The sequence below is a fragment of the Papaver somniferum genome, chromosome 9 (genome assembly GCF_003573695.1).
Source record: "Papaver somniferum cultivar HN1 chromosome 9, ASM357369v1, whole genome shotgun sequence".
In the NCBI taxonomy this organism is placed as follows: Eukaryota; Viridiplantae; Streptophyta; class Magnoliopsida; order Ranunculales; family Papaveraceae; genus Papaver; species Papaver somniferum.
This window is the reverse complement of record NC_039366.1, coordinates 101849527-101864874: the sequence shown is the minus strand read 5'-3', so window position 1 is coordinate 101864874 and position 15348 is coordinate 101849527. Positions and strand designations below refer to the sequence as shown.

Sequence of the window (15348 nt, the reverse complement as noted above, 5' to 3'; positions counted from 1 at the left end):
CAAGAACGATACAAATTCTTGTTAGCTAGTTTTTGTAACCATCATTGTAACTCCAAAACACATCATTCAATCTTGCATATGAGCTATAATTCGCTCGCAGAATACAGTACAACTGGTTGGTCTAGTCCCATACATTTATTGAGATATTACAGAGTTTGATAAACCAAGCAGCATCAAGAGATGTTTGCTCACAGCAACATTTTTTAAGGTACACAAACAAATCCAATCCAAACTTTTTCAAGGTTTATTCGCGTATACGTATACCCAACCAAACTAGAAACGTGTACATATTACACTACAATAAAGATTTCGCCGTGCCATCAAATGTCCGAAGAAACTTCAGATATTCAGGATTTTCCAGCTATTAGAAACATTGAAGGGAATAAGCCAAGGATGATTTGCCTTCTGATTGCAACCAAATAAAGGACTGAGGAACCATTCAGTTGCAGCAAGGGTGGGGTTGCTATTAGAGATCAAAACAGGAAATGTGTACTCCAGTGATACCACTTCAAACAACCACGCACCCTTGCAAAATCAGACTTTCAGAAGGCTACAGCAACCATCAGCTGCTGTAACCCAGTTGTTTGGAATGCCAACATTTGGTCCACTGTCAGTCATGTTTGAGAGACTGCGGAAAGCCGATTGAACGGAAATGATCAATCTGAAAATGATCCAGATGCGCCCTGGTATATAAGCTAGTCACCTCTGGTGAGTTCAAATTTGCACTTTCGGATTGTAAAACTTCAGAACTGGGAGACCCAGCAGGATGACAAAGTCCTGCACCTCGTGCTTCAGCTTTGTCACTCCTATCCTTTCCGCTACTGTCATTCTTTTTCAGGAAGCGGCCTCCACCTCCTCTTGCTCGACGCTTTGCATGGAGATGGCGTGATTCATGCAGATATGGCTGTTCAAACAAGCGTGTATCAGCTCAAAACTAGAATTTGGATATTCAGTAGAAAATTTAACAACTCTTTGGATAGGCTGTGAGGAGTGTACTGAAGATCAAATCTTTCAGTTTAACTCTACACTTCACCCTTAACATGGGTGACCCTCCTCCAGATCCGTATAGATGGCAAGCAGAGAGGTGGGCGAAAAACTCCATTCGGACCACTCCAAAAATGTTTAGTTCAGGTGAAAGCTTTGTCCAACGAAATGATCCTAAAATCAATCTAATGCCTATAATAATAAGACAAAGAACAGTGAACGTGGTCTTTTTCTAAGTGGGAACCTTAGTTAAGGTAAACCATGGAGTTGTAAACCACAAATACGAGGATATGAAACAAGCTAGTATTTACAAAGGGGTATTTTCTCATGGAATGAGAGACTTCAATCTGTCATACCTTCCGAGCTGTGATGGCTTTATGCTCGAGCTCCGCCTTTGCGCGGGATTGTCGACGTCGCATGATTCCATGGTACTGCTTAGCATTTACAAATACAGGTCCATTTTCTGTCATGGCGTTCAACGGCAATGGCATGCGACCCTGTTCAATCATGAAATAGATCTGGATCAGAAATCATTGTACTACTAACTACAGCTGCACTGTTAAAAACTTAAAAGATAATATGAAGACCAGCTAAAATAGAGTAGCTGGTTTATGATCGCAAAGGTAACTAATTTTAGATTTTCATTGAGGTTACACAGATTAAACAAGAAATAACAGAACATAAAAAGTGGAAAACTGTGTTGTGTTGTTTTAAGAGCCTTAAAACAAGATTAAAATAAGCCCAGACTCCACTGTGTAACAAATCTCTCATGCTGACAGTAGCATTGTCCAGTCTAGGGGTACGGGAGCCAAAGTAAATTCATGTACCAACCCAGCAACATTTATTTAGTTGTGGATCTGTATTTTTTCAGATCAGAAATCCTTCAGAGTGCATCCTTAATAGATCTGGAACCTATCTCCATCCGAAGAAATCATCGGGTTTGGCTTTTGTGGGGTTGTTTACGTTGCACTTTTTTTATGGTTTAGCAACACATCAAGATTGGTTGACACTAAATTCGTAGTAATCCAGATTAAGGCATGAATAAGTTTCTTAGGCATGTATTTATGGTTAATGCTAGATTAAGTGAACTGGTATATAGGTTACATTGTGTGTGTGCCCAACAGCTGAAGTTGTGAGGTGTCACCCAACTCATGATGGAAAGATTGAATGACACATGGCTATCACTAGGACTCTCTTCTAGGCTCTTGCTGACTTGCATAAAAAAGAAAAAATTCTTCTGATTTTCTCCAACATCTCAGGCATGAGGGTATAGAAGTACAAGTCCAAGTCATTAAACCCATTACTTTTCATGATGTGTGATTCCGTTTATGATGATGCTTATCTCAGTTACCGTATGAACATGTTATACTATTATTACTATTCGTGCTGTCTGGTATTCTCTAGAGTGTGTCACCATGAATATTTTAATTACCATATTAGTTCTATGTCAATACTGCCTATTCAAAATTGTCCAAGAATATTATTTGTTGCCAGTATCCAAGCTGTTTATACTAACTCATTCTTGTGGTTAGCCAAATCCGTAAGTATGAAAGTGATATATAAAGCTGCAGAACATGTTGGTACTAGGTTTATTATGTTTTCAGCATAAGAATAGGAATTATCATGCTCACTGACAATAAGTTGTGTGCATAATCATGTTAAGAGATGATTAAAAAGCTGAATATCTAACAGTTTATACTTAAGCCTTTGTAGTAGATCCAATGTTCAATTAGATCGTTTAGTTATGGGTTGGACATCAATGTTACGAAGGCTAGAATACTTTACAACTAGATTAGGTTACAGAGTGTATAACAACCCTTGCATGGGTTGTTCTTAGTGCTCCATGTTTACATTCACACATTTCGACAACTTACAATGTGCACACTTAGTGAAACGTGTATCATTCCATAGTAGAGGCAACAGGAAAATGAATGACAAGTTAGAAAAATTAGTAAGAAACCAATTCCCTGTTTTCTCAGCAATCATAAGAAAACTAACCGTAGTGGGAACTCCATATGTTGCAATCACGCTATACTGCTGATCCATGTAAGGGTAATTTGCACACACCTGCCAAATAGCATTTCAGCAACAGAAAGCAAGCCACTACATAACCAATCTGCAACCCTATGTGTAAACAATCAATAGTCGTCGAAGTGACAAAAAATAAATCAAATGGAAATTCTAACCAATGGTTGAGCAAGTCCTAGTTCGAAATGAGAATGGTCATTGGGTGATAATTGCTGAGAGATTGTTTGTAAAACTTCCCTCCGCTTCCCAGAATCCCTGCTACTACCTGAACGAAGAATGCCTCAGTTAGTCAACAATGGAGAAACTGAAGTGCTTCATGTAAAGAACTAATTAATACAGTCCTGTGTCAAACCGGTGCTATCATTCTTCTGTACACTGTTAAAAGAAAATTTTTGAGACCACATGTGGAACTATCAAGAAACGACAAAGTGAAACTGAGCATTTACGATTGTCCAAGTGAACTGATTCTTTAAAAAAAATATTTTGTTTTTGGCCGCATACGCATAAAACCACTAGCTGAAATGCCAATCCTTCATAGATTTTATTAGGCTAGTGAAACAGAAAGAAAAATAGGCACTGAAGACGAGCTAAAAATCCTCCTGAATGGTTAGATAACTCAAAAATCAGCGACAACCAAACTATCATGTCAGAATTTCGAAACCACCAGAGAACACGAACATGCAAGGATGTTATAATATGGGTTATACGAGAGTCTACTTAAAACATTGGGTAAGGAATACACATAGAACATCCACACAAGGTTGAGGAACTCTTGAACTTCCTCCCATATGAGCATAAAGATATAACTTCAGCGACAACCAAACTATCATGTCAGAATTTCGAAACCACCAGAGAACCCGAACATGCAAGGATGTTATAATATGGGTTATACGAGAGTCTACTTAAAACATTGGGTAAGGAATGCACATAGAACATCCACATAAGGTTGAGGAACTCTTGAACTCCTCCCATATGAGCATAAAGATATAACTTCAGCGACAACCAAACTATCATGTCAGAATTTCGAAACCACCAGAGAACACGAACATGCAAGGGTGTTATAATATGGGTTATACGAGAGTCTACTTAAAACATTGGGTAAGGAATGCACATAGAACATCCACACAAGGTTGAGGAACTCTTGAACTTCCTCCCACATGAGCATAAAGATATAACTTCACTCACTGTGGCTCACTTATCCACTGTTATCACAAAATTTATACGGCAAGGATTATCAAAATCATGTAACTATCTTCGTGATTATTCATGCAACCATTAAACTCATAAACTTTATTGAAGTTTATTTGAGATCTAACAATGGAATGGGGGCATATCTTTTAAATGTCTGATCCAATTATTCGTTAAGTAAATAGTTCGATATGGCCAACCAAAGTAGAAACAGTCTCCTTACTAGAATGGAGGAACCCTTTCACTTACTTATGGTTGCTGGGGTATTTTGCTTCAGTATCATATGCATGTTTGGAATCAATGTTTCCTGTCAAAGGTCATATGTTGCTTGCGCGAATAGGCAATAAAACAGGATACCCTAATCTATACACACCAAAGAGTCCAGTAATAGCTCGTCCACCCAGAGTCATCAACTTCTTAGCAACCTAATAAGTAAACGTACCAAGCTCAGAGGAACTTATTTTCCCATGTGCAGTCTCTTATTGTCTCCCCATCATGTCAAACTACAGATTGTTCACCATCTACCTATCTCTCCCTAGCTCTATAGACATGCACCTTATCTTCAGAAAATAAGGGACTGAGCCACCTGGCCATTTATCCATGGTGGATAACTTGGCTTTAGAAGCAATAAATCACGAATAACACTCAGCAGAAGTTCCATACTATAATTCTGTCAGGGTAAAAACTTTCAGAACTTTTTAAAAAGAAGCGTAATTTTCTTGAAAATATGTCGTACAGAAAAATAACCAGAATACATCCAAGTATTTCTAGGTTGTACTCATAATTAAACTTAACAAACCAAACCATGGCTGTAAACATTTGAAAACTAAAGACAAACGTAAAGACAGGAAGATGGGGGAAAATATCTCTAATGTGTTTAAGAAACCATCAAAAAGTCAGATGAAAACGGAATATTACCAGTACAGACAGTGACTTGAGAAGCATTATAGTTCAATTTCTCTGGACCGTGGTCTGTCTCGCCCTGTCCTTGGTGAGGAGTGACTGAGAGTTGGTTCCTGTCCAGAGATATGCACTTCTCCTGAACATCTGCCTCACCATACACCACCGCTTGAGGTCCAGGCACACCCCACCAAGGCACAGGAGGAAGTGCTGAAGCATTAGCAACAATTTCTCCAGATTCTCTAAAGCAGACAGTGTGCATTTTAAGTATCCGCTGAAGAATATCCGGAATACGGGTTAATAGAAAGATTCTCTTTAAAGGATAAACCTAGCCAGTAATCAAAAATATTCAATTGGAACTTCACCGAAGAAAAGTAGGTTTGAACCCCAATTGCAAGAGAAGGAACAGAATATTGTGGGGGCAACACTTATACTATCTTCTTGAATTGATTACCAATTGATGCAACACAAATAACTGGGTGCATCTTAAGCAGCCAATGACATCAACCTAGAATCTTATCAAATAGACAATGAGATTTGAGGGTACACCTAGGTTGCCTACAAATCAAAATTCCAATTGGGATTTTCACTGAAATAAAGTTGAATCTTTAACCCAATTATAGGTAAAAGAAGAATACATAGTGGGGTGATTTCAGCAATTAACCGTCTTCTTGAACTTGAGCACCAATTGATGCAACTCAAATGATAGTGTGCATCTCAAATAGCCAATAACATGAACCCAGAATCTTACTAATAGAAATTAAGATTTGAGGGTCCAACTGTGTTACCTACAAATCAAAATTCCAATTGGAATCTTCACTAATCCATAGTTGGATAAATAAGTGAAAGAAGAAACATTGTGGGGGTGATCTCAGCACTGACGCAAACAATCTTGTTGAATTGGATGATCAATAATTCCACTTAAGGAGACAACCAAAACATATTTATAAAATAAAATAAGATAGAGTGGATGTTTTTTAGTAAAAATTTCATGATTTCTTTTCTATACAAATACTGATGAAGACTGAAACTATCTCGATACCTAAAGTACTCCATGAGGTGGAAGATGAAGAATTCTACTCATTTGGGTGGAACCCTTAGCTGTTCACAACATGAGGTCACAAATCATGAACAAGAAACACTATAATAGTAAAAACTAGATCACTTTTCATTTCCAAACAAACAATCCACTTCGAGTTTCCTTAATAGAGTACAAAGTAAGGACTAAGGAGTTCCCACAACTAAGAAAACACTGACCCAAACTCAATTTATAACTTCATTTCAGTGGATCATGAAGTAAATTAAAAGCAAAGAAATAAACCCAGATTCTCATAACAACAAAAAAAGTTATGCATGTAAGGGAAAAGATTAAGAACTGAATAAAATAATTTTCAAAAGAGTGAAGTATTTATACAGAGAGAGAAGTGGGGGCTCACAATTCAGGACGAGGAGGAGCAACTGGGATATGAAACCCTTCAGGAACTGAGGAGCCACTCTTGGTAATACGGTATGTCCTTATTGAGAATTGTCGGCAAATATGAAGGTGCAGGCGGAAATAGAGAACTGAAAATGGAGAAAAGGAGAGAGAAAGGGGAAATAGTTGTTTTTTTAGTGGCAACATGGAAGAGAGACCAATGGTTAAAAGGATTCATGCAAAGTTTTGTAATTATTTGCAAGAAAAAGTTGTAATATTTGTTTAAAGACATCATCTGCTTATCCTTTTCATAAGGGTTTGTTTACATGTTCAACTGAGGTTGTTAATTGTTATGCTTCGGATTTGATTAAACTACTAATAATGAATGACGCATCCCTGCATCCAATTCCCATACCAAGTTGGGACCATTTCTTTCTTAATATATATCCAAATCTCATAATACTTCAGTTAAAACTTCATAACTCAATATAGTGAGCAATATCACGGGCAGCATGTGTAAGTTTGGATTTTCTTTACAGCATCCTGAAGTGTTGATTGTAAGAAAAAGATGTTGCTGTTTATCTAGGTTTGTGCCACACTCACAGTAGATGGTGCAACACTAAAATTTCCGGAACAATACATTAAGCAGAGGAACATTTCAACAAGAAAAAGAAGCTAGGACCCAAAACTCAGGCGCCTTGTCCACCAATTGTCCAGCACATCAGGGAGAAAAGGAAATGTAAGGTTGCCAATTCCTCAGGTACTCATTACCATTTGAAAAGAGATTCATCCATCCATCCAACTGTAAAGCATCTGTCTCAATCGAACTAAAGAGGAGGCAACTCAAAAGAATTGGCACTTAGCGCCCACCTTAATATGCCCAGCGTAAACCTCCTTTGGCTGGCTCATTCTTGAGTCCCTTGGGTAAAACACAGGGTCTAAAATAACCAAAGCCCGAAACAGTCCCAATATTTTCAGCCAAAGAACAAAGATAGAGATTCAAATGTTCATTAAAGTTTTCCAGCAAATACAATACAATGATGAGTATCAGCTACAACTATCACACAACAAACCTGAAGTGAATTTACAGAATTTCACAAACCGAAAAATGTAGAACTGAAAGATATGAAGTAGAAGAAAACAACACATCAGCATATTACAAAGAAAATGAAAAAATGAACGATGTGCAGCCGAGAATATAGAAGTAATTACGGCAGCATACAAGTGAGTATAATCAATGAGCTACCTTACCCAGCAATTCAGAAGATTTTGTTGAACTGATCAGTGAGAGAACCCCTGAGATTTGAATACAATTTGTAGAGGGAGTACTGCCTGAGTTTTTCTACTTCATACCATGAATTTAGAGCTGAAAGGTGTTTATCAGTGCCTGAGAATGCTAGCTGAATGCCGAGGCTGCAGTCTACTTTACCCCCATTGAGTTTACAACTAGTTGTTTTGATCGCACAATATTGGTTGTTGACGCAGACAAAGTTTGTCTTGCCTTTGCATGAGTCACATTTATCATTCTTCCAAAACAAGTTCTGCAGTGTTCCCTTCTGAAACTCAAGTACCTGCAGTTGTACAGGTTTTAAATCATTGGATTGGGTTATGAGTTGAAGAGATGGAAAGTAGTACAACATACGTAACCTTGATTTAATGTTATCTCCATACTGGTTATCCCATTTGGAGTTTAATTTTTTGGGTGAACAAAACTTAATTGAAGGAATAAGATGTATCATTGTGAGATTCAGAAAGTTAAAAAAATAATGGTAATTCGAGTATAATGATGTCAGATATCCATACACATTTATGAAGTTCACAGCAGATTCATAAGATACCAACATTAAAAACAGATTTACTAGAGGAGAATATGTTTTCGTATCTACTGAATGAGTTTACTAGAAAGGCTCGTACCAGAGTAAAGCTGGTTACAATGTGGTCATTATCTGCAACAAAAACAGGGGGTGATCTTGCTGCATATTTCCGGCCAGCAAATGCTACCATGTGACCACCAAAAGAGTTCTGTAAAGTTCATAAAACTACACCATTAGAGTTGAAGAGTGTGTCCTCTTACCACAAGAATCAAACAACAGAAAATTGTAATGAGCAATTGCTTTAATTCAACAGAAAACATACAAAATCAAACAACAGGAAATAATTCTTCAAACTTAGTCTTCCAGTTTTCAAAAGAACGAAACCACTGACCATGGTGAAAATCAACCAACTCCCAACTCTAAATTGTTTCAGATACCACAAACCTTTCTATAAGGAAGATCCTCAGATCAAAGGGAAGAAGCAAATGAAAAAGATAGTCCCGGGTCATAGATGATGCTCAAACTCAGACAACATATACACAGGCAGTAACTAGTTCAAACGTAAAGTTCTGTATGTTGCTTCAACAACAACAAAAAGAAACTTTTTTTCTCTACTCTTCTCCCGGTGGATCGCTCGCTTTCTAGTAGTGGGCGTAGGGGTCGGGTTAGTGCGTGAACTACTATGGTGTATACTCGGGTGAGCTACATGGTCCCAGAAGCCATGCTTAGACTCCCATTTGTTTCCTACTTTTTCACCTTTGAAGTCCAGTTGCTAGAATGTTAAAATTGATTCCCAAAAGAAAAAAAAAAATTAAGCAGCTGAAGTTTTTCTACAAAGCTCTATAATCTTTTTAAGACCAGGTAATCCACATCAAAACAAAGCTCTATAATCTTTTTAAGACCAGGTAATCCACATCAAAAGAAGACCACATTCACTCCCTGGTCAAGAATCCACTTAAAGCAAATCTAAAGCATCCCGGGTGCTATACTGATACCCCAACAACCATGGACAATTATGCTTCAATACTTTGTCCAACGAAAGAGTGATATACTTCAAGACAACAGTGTAGTCATTGGGTCCCAGATCGAGCTTTTATATCTAGACTCATGAATGAACAACTTTCCCTTTGATCATTTCACTATCTTTCATGATATGGCAACTTCTAGTTTATTCCTCACTTGCCAGTAACACCATCTTTTGATAGTTTATCCCATTCATCAATATCCCTTCCTCAAACATATTAGCACAAACCATTTCTGTTGTGCTTGACTACTAATTTATAAGAAGAATGTGGGATGAAAATTGGAATTAATGAAGAAACAAACCTTCTCAGGCTACCTGACCACCAGAAAGATATTACATTTGTAATTCCAAATTTGCTTAAACATGAATAACTCAATCCTCAAACCAGAAACCTTTGACACATTCCGTTTAAATAAAAATAAAAACTTGAAATCTAAAAGGTGTTCTACACTTCTAGGTCAATATACCCCGTCAAAAATATCTGCATGTTATAATAGAACCGAATTAAAATATGGGAGGAGGACCAGAATCAAGAAAGTTAATCCACCAAACAAGTGACAAACCCACTGAAGGAAATGCACTCATGAATCACATTTGCTCTTATCCTTTTCAACTTTAAAAGTTAGGACTTCAAAAGCGTTTCTCGAAAGTAAAAGACACTGAGCTGAACACGACTATGTTTAGTTCTCAACGAAGAAACTTTCCCCATATTCATAAATAAGTATAATCACACCAGGAAAAATTCTCAGGCGAGCTTTAATCACTAGAATCATAAACACCGCCATCGAAAACATATAAATTATTAAATTTCTAAAGACTCGTCCCAATTCATGCTACTAAAAGACCCACATAACCTGATTATCTGAGTTGATTGCCAAATCGAGTGATATGGTAAAGTGAAAACAATTCCACACAACTAAGGGAATGGGCTCCTCCCAATAAGCTCTCAAAAAGATCAAACTAGGTATCATTAACAAGGTACAGACTCTAGAAGGAATGCAATGTTTTGTTCCTGTCACTCAATTCCTTGATATATTTTTGCCTCACCTACTCTACAAATGCAGATGAGCAAGTAAAATCTTTTTAGTCTATGTATGTAATCCTCCACCAGATCTTCCTAATGAGGGTAATTTGCAAATCAACCATAAATTTCAACTATAGCTAAATCTGTAAACACAACTGTAAGTTCTTAATATCAGCGATGCAATACCAGAACTCGAAAATAACTAAACCTTATTCCCCAAGGAAAAATATAAACAGGAAAAATGCATTCCTACTTATAATCAATAATCCTAATTTTCCTCATTTTGATACTAATGTCAGGTAATGTATCAACAAGGATCTAATAAACCCTAGCACTAATAAGCAGATCATGCTCAAACTAAGGGAATACATATAAATAGTAAAAACAAACAGATCTAAATTCGTGAAATTTGTATGGATAGCATTCTACTGATTCCCAGACCTAATCAAATTAAACAGCTCTAAACCCTAGGGTATGAATAAAATTCAGTACATAATAGATTAAGAGGTATTATGAAGAAATTTTACATACCGGATTGAAAGAAGTGGTATTGATGGTAAGAAGAGAGATTTCATCAACTTTAGGTCTGAATATAGCAAGACGAGAGCCGGATAGAGACAAACGAGTATCACAAGGAGAAAGTTGAATTGATTTATTCTTGTTCAAGAAAAATGATTCCCTTTGAGAAAATGCGATTCCAAAACTAAAACCATCAGATCTTTGAATTTTTGTATCTGTACATGGTTGATAAACTCTATTTGTATCATCTGCTGCATTAACAACAACAGCAATAACCATGATCATCATCAATAAGATGACTTTCATGATTGGATTCGTGGTAGATATTTTCATTTGAATAATTCTCTGTAATTGAGTTTAGACTTCAGAACACAGAATATAGAAGTTTCTTCTTCTTTCTTAGAGCTGACAGATCAGAAATGGTTAACCAAAGTAGAGAAAGAAAAGAATAATTTTAAAGTGTGGAGCCCAATAAATGAACAGAATCCAACAAATAAACAGTTAAGACGCTTCTTGCGGTGGATTAACCTCCGACTTGATAGGTTAGAGGGCTTTAGCCGGCAAGAGATGGTAACAAATTTCATGAGGTTTGGATTCATGGTTTACCGGTATATCCTACCTACTTGGGCTGTGTCGAGGCTTTGGCAAGCCGGCGTAAAAATCTGTTATATTTCCATGAGATCAAATCTTTAGTCCATCCTGATTTATTCGGGAAAAAAAATTATGTTTTCAGATTTCAGATTCATGATTTACCCGTATTGTATTGGTCCTTGTAGGTGGGACACGATTATATATTTGTGTTACTGACTGAACCAGATCAAAAGTAGGGATTTTTTGTCTATTTTAAGTTTTGTCATCCTTCTGCGTATAAATTAACATCTATCATATGTTTAACTACGCTTTCAAGAATAATAGATAAGTTAAATAAAGCTGATTGATTCACTGAATCAGAAAAATATTATAAGTTCAAGTAAATTGCTACATACTGAGCATATATTATTGTCTCCATATTGGTCATGACCATAATGTGAAAATGTATTAAAGTTCGGATTAATACTTTTTTGGCAAATTGAAACTAATAGATAGTTGATTTTATTTTTCTGGCTGATATTCCGTTGGTAGAAGATATGTGTAAAGAGTAGGTGAATTTTGCATATGATTTATCTCCACAACCGACATACATGCATTGGATATTGAGAATGCTCAACCCTCATTATTCATTCTGAAAAAGAATTGAGTTCGCTAACTTAAATTATCAGATCTATAATTGTATTCATCGCCTGAAAATTGAGACTTTGTATCATATCAAGACTATTAGAGTTAGCTAATACTAATAAAACCAACTTGTTACGTTGTAAAAGATATGAATCTCGTTGTCTAGCATCATAATTTTGATCTTGAGTACCAGATAAAAACTAACAGAGATATAAAACTTAGAAAGGTATAAAAAGTAAAGATTAACAAAGATGTAAGAAGTCTTGATATTTCCAACACTAATATTTATGGGAAAAAAATCTTATGTGAGTGTTGGAAACAATAATAATATAGTGCTTTCTTCAAAGTAGTTTAAAACTTTGAGTATGCGTGCATGAACACCATGTATCTTTTATATTTAGTATTAGCTAGTATAAGGTTGTGTTTAAACGTGCCGACGGATACCGGTCGATACGTATCGGCGAATACGCGATCGATACACGCGGAGACATATGAACAGAAGATCTTTGAATAGTGTCAGATACAAGTATAATAAGATAGATACGGAAAACCATGGTTAGATCATGGTTTGGCGCATCGGCGGACCAACCAATACGTATATGTATGAATTTGTATAGGCATATTAGAGTATCCGCACTCACAAACTTAATGTGATATATATAATATATTGGGAGTGCGACCGGTGTGGTAAAATGGCATATTTACCATATATGCTAAACACGAACAACATGTATATCATTTCGTTAACAATTTCCAAATATAATATGAGATATTTAAAATAGGGCGCGGTTTTTCAACACTGGTCAAAAGTTTATAAGCAATAGCGTTGTTTAAATTACTTTCAAATAATATGCGTGATTTTAAACATCTCTGAGTGTCAAACTCAGTTTTAAACTCCACCTAAACTTGAAAGGATGTTTGAAACATGCACTACATAACCTTCAAGCGCGGTTAGCGTCACCACCTACTGTAGGTGTATATAAAATAGTACATAGTATAGCTCACTTTTTGATACCACGTTGTATTTGAATCAAACTCTTGGTCAAAGAATCCATTGAAAATGAGATATCAATCCCGCCATCGTGGTAAATGCAAAATATCTTACTCCCATCGTCCTAATTTGGTTGTTATATTATGGTTCTCTAAGAAAAGAAAAAAACGTAGAACCCTGTATCAAGTTCTTTGAGCTTGATTCTTCTTTAATATACTTTAGTGTACTTTTCAGACCTTTGTCATTTTCTTGTGACAAAAAGAGGGAAGAACATATAGAGTGGTTTCAATCACTTGGTCGTAGCTTGTCTACATTGACATATAAGTCGGTAGTAGCATTGTCGGAGGGTGAAAAACTATATATATCGTCTAGTCATATCTAACGAAAAAAGATAAGCATTGACTAATTAAGGGGAACATGTCATGTTGTGTTTATTATCATTGGATCGATATTGTACAACTGGAATAAAATTTATGTTCGGATTGAATATCATCCTAGCCTACCTTTAGTGGCAGAAGGGGTAACAAAATTTTTTAACGGAAGCTTCAACAACACCATTTATTTGGATAAATTCAGGTGGATAAGCTGTTGAATCTTGGATGAAGATGCAGGAGAATTTAAAGATATTTATGTTTTGTAATTTTCAGTTAATTCATGTATTCCCCATATGCAAAGAGTTATGCACTAAAATTGACAAATGAGGGGATTGTTAGAGCACCGCTCGTTAAACCCACTAAGAGTTTGTATATCAAGTTTAGTTCTAAAACTCAGCCACATTACTTAATTCTAAAGTCAATTTTTTTAGGTTAGACTTAAGTCATATAAATGTTAAGTCAAGTTCTTACAATTATATTCATTTATAACATAACATGTGAAGTTTGTTTACATGGATAGTATGTAGATCACATGATCATTACTATAATCAAAGTACTGAAGGAATGATATAAATTAGTTGTTTCTACAACTTATTATAATGAGTTACGCAATATCGCTTTCTATACTTTCGAGATTTTGGCAGAACACTAATATGACTTTATCATTGATTAGTGTTGAACTTCTGGGAAATTAAATATATATATCTAGTGGTGAATCTGGATTTTGAATTCATGTTAGAAAAGTTTCTTCTTAGACGTGTAAATAAAGTTTGTTTAAACTCGACATAATTTTGTAAGTGTAATAGGGTTCAGGACCAATCCCAACCAAAATCGATCAAATGATCAATCCTAACTTACTTAATTTCGAAATCTCGGTTTTTTACTCTTAAGCTTTTTGGATTTCAAATAAGTATAACTAGATCGAAAAGTTCTATGTCAGGTTATATTGAACATGTTTTTAAATCAATATTATCTGTCATATTTATTCTTTTGATACTCAATAGTAGATCCTATTAACATATTTGAGATACATTTTATGAAAACGTGGGGGTACCAAAATACACCACCAACTTTTTCTTAGGAAACCTTACGGAATAAAATTGAATACAATTCTGAGAGTTCAACTTAATGAATCTCAATCAAGGAATTATATGAAAAGCTTATATCTCTTTCTCTCACAATCAGGAAGTTTACAGAACCAAATCCGTGAACCTGATTATGTGTGAGAGTACTTGAACGATTCCAAAGATCAATATCCAAGAATCAATCAAGTCGTATCCAACAAACAGGGATGGATATATCTACTTTGATTGATTAACATACAACCTGTGATATTTCAATTGTAAAGATAAACAATATAATGCGGAAAAAGAAATAACACAGACACCAGAATTTTTTTTAATGAAGAAACCGCAAATGCAGAAAAACCCCGGGACCTAGTCCAAACTTGAATACCAAACTGTATTAAACCGCTACAGACACTAGCATACTATCAGACCTTCATAATAGAGTGTAGTTGAGACCGAATCAAATCGTCACAGGATTTCAGTTACAGTCGCGCTCCTTACGCCTCTTGAATCCCAACAGGACTCTGCGCAAATGATTCCCTTAGCTGACGTTTTTTACAGCCTAAGAGTTGCTTCAACTTAATTGAAGACTTTAAACCAATCTGCCTCCCATAGATAGGCCTATATGTGATTTCCGTTCTGATCAAAGATCAAGGTGAGGTAGGAAATCAATTGCAATGGACAAAGTCTAGCAAACCTCAAAATCCGGTCTTATGACTCCCGAATAGCATCCTAGATTACTATTCACCTCACAAGTCGAAACTTATGGAATCACAAAGTCCGAGACGAAGATACTTTGTGATTTA

The 15348-nt window shown here is 36.0% G+C and overlaps 2 protein-coding genes across 4 annotated transcripts; both read right to left on the bottom strand.

The window, feature by feature from the left end:
* Positions 1–47: 47 nt before the first annotated feature.
* Positions 48–6752, bottom strand: LOC113314376 (nuclear transcription factor Y subunit A-10-like). Of its 3 annotated transcripts, none has more exons than XM_026563172.1 (6): positions 6537–6752; positions 5119–5374; positions 3171–3277; positions 2983–3051; positions 1341–1481; positions 48–904 (listed from the first exon to the last, which is right to left on the bottom strand). In XM_026563172.1, the coding sequence occupies exons 2-6, from the start codon at positions 5360–5362 to the stop codon at positions 611–613; spliced, it is 855 nt and encodes a 284-aa protein (XP_026418957.1). In that variant the 5' UTR covers positions 5363–5374; positions 6537–6752; the 3' UTR covers positions 48–610. The 3 variants fall into 3 exon arrangements, with proteins under 3 accessions (XP_026418957.1, XP_026418958.1, XP_026418956.1); XM_026563173.1 differs by lacking the exon at positions 6537–6752 and adding an exon at positions 5889–6486; XM_026563171.1 differs by lacking the exon at positions 6537–6752 and having other exon boundaries at positions 5119–6485.
* A 739-nt stretch (positions 6753–7491) lies between these two features.
* Positions 7492–11338, bottom strand: LOC113313938. The gene is made up of 3 exons (XM_026562713.1): positions 10908–11338; positions 8429–8536; positions 7492–8085 (listed from the first exon to the last, which is right to left on the bottom strand). The coding sequence occupies exons 1-3, from the start codon at positions 11226–11228 to the stop codon at positions 7774–7776; spliced, it is 741 nt and encodes a 246-aa protein (XP_026418498.1). The 5' UTR covers positions 11229–11338; the 3' UTR covers positions 7492–7773.
* Between the last annotated feature and the right edge of the window lie 4010 nt (positions 11339–15348).